Source organism: Camelina sativa, chromosome 7, assembly GCF_000633955.1.
Source record: "Camelina sativa cultivar DH55 chromosome 7, Cs, whole genome shotgun sequence".
Lineage (NCBI taxonomy): Eukaryota > Viridiplantae > Streptophyta > Magnoliopsida > Brassicales > Brassicaceae > Camelina > Camelina sativa.
In genome coordinates, this window is record NC_025691.1 from 9,102,481 (window position 1) to 9,108,353 (window position 5,873).

Sequence of the window (5,873 nt, forward strand, 5' to 3'; positions counted from 1 at the left end):
CGAGCCACTCTCAGCAGCCACAATCGAGCCACTCTCAACCTCCACAATCGAGCCACTCTCAACCTACGCAATCGAGCCACTCTTAGGGCACCAGTCGGACCACTCAATCGATCCATCACTCAAGCCACCGGTCTAGGGATTCAGCTTTTGACGTCTTCATCAAAGTTATAGATAATTGATTCATCTTTCCAATGCCGTTTATTTCAAGCCAATCGGATGAGTGGTGCAAGAGTTATCATCATTTTAGTAGATGCGTATACACCTAGCTCGAGCCACTTTCACCGACCACGCTCGAGCCACTTTCACCGACCATGCTCGAGCCATTTTCACTCGCACGGCTCGACCCATTCATACTCACACCAATCGAGCCACTGGACGCACACAGACGAAATCACACATGTCAGGAAGACGCTCCGTCTGACACGCTTCAGGAGACTCCCGAACCTATGCTCTATCTTGTCGTTTTAAGTTTTAGGGATTCACACGTTTTTACGATATATACATTTTGTTAAGTTTTGGTTTAGGACATCTTATTTTTTATTCTCGTTTTGTTCTTAAGGTTCTACCTAGCCACCTAAAACGTTTGAGACTTTGTATCCCGATATCTTTTAATCCGTTTAGTTTTTGCATTTGATTTCTTCTACAAAGTTGTTCATCTCATTCTTGTCTATCTTATTATGTTTTGTTCAATATTTTCTGGATTTATGTTTTTGGTGGTGATTTCCGGATCTGAGTAGTGGTAGAGTTCTTGGGGATGGGATTGATTAGATGGAGGATCTTATGATGTAGAGTGTTTAAGCTTGATTTGTATGATTCCCTTCTGGACTAGTGTTAGAATTACTAGTTTCTCTCTGATCAATTGGAACTAGGTTCAAGACATTTCCACACCCAAAAGGTGTTTGATGAAATGTCTGACCAACTAGTGCCAGAGACTTACGTTCCTAGCCTAAGAGATTAGTTGTCTAGGATGTTTGTTGACGTGAATGAACTTGTTTTTCATGCCATGCTTGATCATGTTTCTCTAGCGAGAGCTAGGTATGGAAGTGGTTGAGTCTGAGTAGCTTTTGCCAAGAGATTGGATTAGCTAAGTTGTGATATTCATTGTTTAGGGATAATTTGCTTGTCGTATGTTAAACACTCTGTAGACTAGGAGACTCCACCGACATCAATTACTCTCATCCTTAGGACTTTTATCTTTTTGATTGATATTACATTCCTGAGACTGTTTCGTTTGTTCATGCTTAGAATCGTTTTCGGTTTCACTTATTCTTGTTCACTTCTTGTCATACATTTTCGTTTCTAGTTATGTGACTCATTTCCGTTTTGCATTCTGATCACTCTAGGATTGTTAGACATAAAAACACTCTTGATGAATTGGCTTAACTTGTGATTTCTTGATTGCATCTTGAGTGGTAGCAACATCCCATTTGGATTGACACCTTAAGTACTACAACTACATAAGGTTAATTGAACCTACTAGGAGACACACAAAAATCCTAGTATCAATGCCCAAGACCGATTTAGCTTTGCCAAAACATGAAACCTTCTAAAGCCTCCATCCACGAAGGTCACTTGGCACAAACAAGTGTGGTTCACAGGTCATGTACCTAAGCATGCTTTCATTATGTGGCTCTGCTGTCTAGATAGACTCCCAACTCTGTCTAGGCTTAGAAACTGGGGTTTGATTGAGGATGATTCTTGTCACTTATGTGAAATCTATTTCGAGACAAGAGATCATCTCTTCTTGCGGTGTTAATATGCTTATGACCTCTGGAGGTGGTCTCTCTCTAAGATGAAACTTCCTTTCATGCGTTTCAACACATGGGATCGGCTGCTCTTATGGCTTCAATCTTCCCCAAATGATAACAAACTGACTACCCTGAAACTTATTCTAGCGCACACAGTCATTTATACTCTTTGGCATGAAAGAAATGCTCGTGTTTTCACTGGTATCCACACTCCAGTTGAAGGACTTTTCAACCAGATCGACAGGAGGATCCATGACATCTGCCTGGCAAGAACCCGCTACCCAAAGCTTCGGGATATTCTCTTGATTTTGGTTTCGTTCTCTCTCTCCCTCTTAACTCTGTTTGTCGCTCTATTTATTGTATTGGTTCTAGTATCGGGCTTGTTCACCCCGGAGGTCGTTGTCGTTGTATTTAACACCCTTATATCTAAACTATGTATTACTCTATGATGTTATAAAACCAGAAATTTTAAGGAGAAAAAAAACAATCGACAATTGGATTAATAGCTCTAACACTATTTTAGTATGTGCGGGTCTAACTCACAATCAAGTTAACTCATATCTGAACAGATACCACATTTATAAAGATTCATTACTTAAGTACCCCACCAATGTGAGGCCTTCTAATAATATTATATATATAGTAACTTGTCATGATTTCTCATATAATGTTTTCTTTTGAACAAGCAATGTTGACAAATATATAAAATAAAAAACAATAACAACATGCAATATACAGAAGTGATTAACATTTGTGTATTAGCTCCATTTTTTATTATTATTATTATTTTTATTTTTTTGTATAGATGATAAATCTACTCAGAAGTACCAAAAATAGTCCATCAAATAAAAGTAATTCATCAGGACTCAACGTCATCATATTTTTCTGATATAATTTATAGATGATGAATGTATCCACTATCAAATAGCTAGGCATGAACAGCATATATATCTGTAGATACAAATAGTAAAAAATCGCATTTCAGAAACTCAAGAGCGGCAGGAAAATAATAGAAAGCATCACAACAAATTATGAAATCCACTTCTTATAAATAACTCTATGGTTGAAGTAACTGTGCTTGGTGGGAAATTGTACTAATGCCATAAAAATGGGAGACAAATTGATGCAATATTTTAACCATTAATGAGTAAAGTAAAGTTGAATATAAAGAAACTATTAATACATATAGTGGACAAAGGAAGGACGAGCCAATCTTTAACACCAAACATGTTCCAGACATGTTTCTTACCATTAGATTTTGTCCAAATTGAGAACATCATTGAAGAAAATAACAACTCCATCACTTTTCATCGTGTTGCTCTTTTCTAAATTTACATAGAGATAACTTTTGTGTGAAAGAAAATGCTGGTGTTGCGTTTCCTGTTCGTGTACTGTGACAATGATTCCGTAAATTTCAATATAGAACATTCGAGATTTTCTTTTGTATGGTTAATCTCATACTAGCTAATTAATTTATTTTAGAATCATATAGTTAAATTATTATTATTGGAATACTTATTTATAGTGATTTAATTAGGAGATACGTTGATTGAACATTTGGTACGTATTAAAAAACGTATAAGCTTTGAAGATGATTTCTCTGTTATTCATCTTCAAGGGTTGCTGAAATTTTTTTTTCCGATGCTCATCTCCATTTTCTTCTTCATTCTGTTATTAAAAACTTCGTATCAGTTTCAGCTCATTTTCATGATTCAATGTATGAATACTCGAGCCTTTCCCATGCACCTTCTATGTAATCTCTTATTTTCATTTTCCAAGCATATAGTATTTATATTGTCAAATATTTTAATACTGTACGTCGAAACAATCTTCGCATTCTATCAACACAAACATGTAACTATATTTATAGAAATAAACCTTATAAATTTTAAATTTGTGCAATTAAAAATTTTAAAAATACATTAAAATGATGATACTACAATTTTAGGCGGTTAAAGTGGTCGTCTAGGCGGTGTTATAGCGCCTAGCGCCTAGACGGAGCGAAGACAAACGCCTAGAACGCTTTTTCGAACAATGTTAACACCTTTCAGTATATTTTTTGTTGACAAAATATATTAAAATAAAAAAATAATTATTCTATATATTTTCAATGAAATATCAAGAAAAGGTCATATTGTAGTTTAAACATTTCCTAGTACAGAAATATAGAACGAAGTTCCATATATGAATAATGTATACACAATTTTATCAGAAATAATATCATGATGCTGTTTATAAATGTATTATAATATAACATATTATTTTATGTCCTGTTATTATATAGCATGTCTATCTTTATATTTCAGAAATAGAAAAGCAAAAAAAGAGAGAAGACATAATAAGAGAAAAGCTAGTTAAACTCTGATAGGGTAAAACTGTAAATTCATAAATTGTTTCTATTTATATCTTGATATTGTTTCATGTTATTATTACTTTGACTAATTTAAGTAATTATGGTACTAGTTAGTGGATAGGTTTGTTTTTAGTATTATTCTGATTTAAATTGTTGTTTAGTGCTCAATTTATATATTTTAGCATGCATGTAATAAAGCATTACTGACAAAAAACAGTAGCGGATATATATAACTAAATTATTAAGAGTACAAGAAGTGGGACTAGAAAATCCGAAGATTAATACAACAACTTATTTATATTAATTATATGCCGGAAATGCATGTTAATATGTTATAAAATACTATGTATTAATTGTACATTTTATGCATCAAGGCTATATGTTCTCATCTCCCACCACATTAGTGGTGTTGCTTCTCGAAGACTTAATGTTCCAACGAGACCAAAAGAGATAGCTAAGAAAGTTCAAGAGACTAAGAACCGCTAAAAGCCAATAAAACAGATCGAGCCTGTCCTTATTCAGATCGTTCTCCCCAAGCCACCCTTTAGAGTCGACGGACGTAGAAGTAATCTTGTTGACGACCGAAACGAGCACCGAGCTGAAGTAAAATCCAAAGGAGTAGGAACAATAAGTCAATGCCATCAAGAATGATTCCATGCCCTTTGCAGATTGTTTGTAAAAGAACTCGATTAATCCAACGGCTGTAAACATCTCGGAGACCCCAAAGATCAAGAACTGTGGCGTGATCCAAAAGATACTCAAGATTCTACCGTCAAGAACTGAAGAGTCTCTACGCTTCTTCTCGAGCATTGCAGCTGAAACCATTGAGAAAGTAGAGAGGAAGAGTCCGACACCTATCCGAGTCAATGGAGGAATGCCTGAGTTATGTCCTGTGAGCTTACGTGCAAAAGGGACTAAGAGAGAGTCGTAGAGAGGGACGAGAAATATGAGCAATATGTAAGGGATGGCCTGGAGTGAAGCTGGAGGGATGTGGAAGGAATTTGAGAGACGAGTGTTCATGGAACTTCCTTGTTGGACCGAAAAAGTTTGGAGCTGAGCCAAGATGGTGTTGAAGACGATGGTGCTTGCGAAGATTGGGACAAGTGAGATTAAGGTTTTTACTTGCTCTACTTGTGTTACTGTGCAGAGCCTCCATGGACTCTCCTTTGTGTTTGTTTCTTGGATTTTGATGCATGCCTTGTCCAAGAACCTGCCCAAACGTTAAAACCCAATCGTTAGATTTAATTATATTATTCTCTGATTTCATGCTTATGTACATACGTGTGACATATATTTTATAAAAGAAATATTCTAAATTTTTTTAAAAAAATGTTAATACTTCCTTGAGCTTACGTTTCTACAGTTTACAGATGGATTTGATTAAAAACATGAACGGTTTTGGTTTTACTAGAAAAAAGAAAGGGAGACGTTACACGTGAACGGATAATGGAAGTAAACAAACAACCAATATTTGGATTCTTTCTATTGAAGATTTTGTCAGGTCTTAATTATAAGAAAATATATATAATTATCTATAAATGATAAAATGAAAACGACCAAAAAGTGAAATATGAATGATAGAAAAAGGTGAAATAATGAGTTCATTGTATGACTATGACCTGAATCGAGGAGTGTGTGGTAAAGTGGAGGAGGGTACGACGTCGTTTGCGACATGGTGGTCTCCATGAAGCATTCTTGGGTCAGAGGGAGACACAAGCTTTCTTTTTAATATGGCAGCCACAACAACCTGAAATACAGAGACCATTATATAT

At 35.4% G+C, this 5,873-nt stretch overlaps 1 protein-coding gene across 2 annotated transcripts in view; it reads right to left on the reverse strand.

Moving 5' to 3' along the window:
* The window catches only part of LOC104700774 (protein NRT1/ PTR FAMILY 4.3), a 6,530-nt gene continuing 4,958 nt past the window's right edge, over nt 4,302-5,873 (reverse strand). For both annotated transcript variants that reach the window (XM_010416356.2, XM_010416357.2), the window contains 2 exons: nt 5,721-5,848; nt 4,302-5,311 (listed from right to left, as the gene is read on the reverse strand). In XM_010416356.2, coding sequence (XP_010414658.1) covers nt 4,477-5,311; nt 5,721-5,848 — 963 coding nt within the window. In that variant the 3' untranslated portion in view covers nt 4,302-4,476. The remainder of the gene's footprint in view (nt 5,312-5,720; nt 5,849-5,873) is intronic.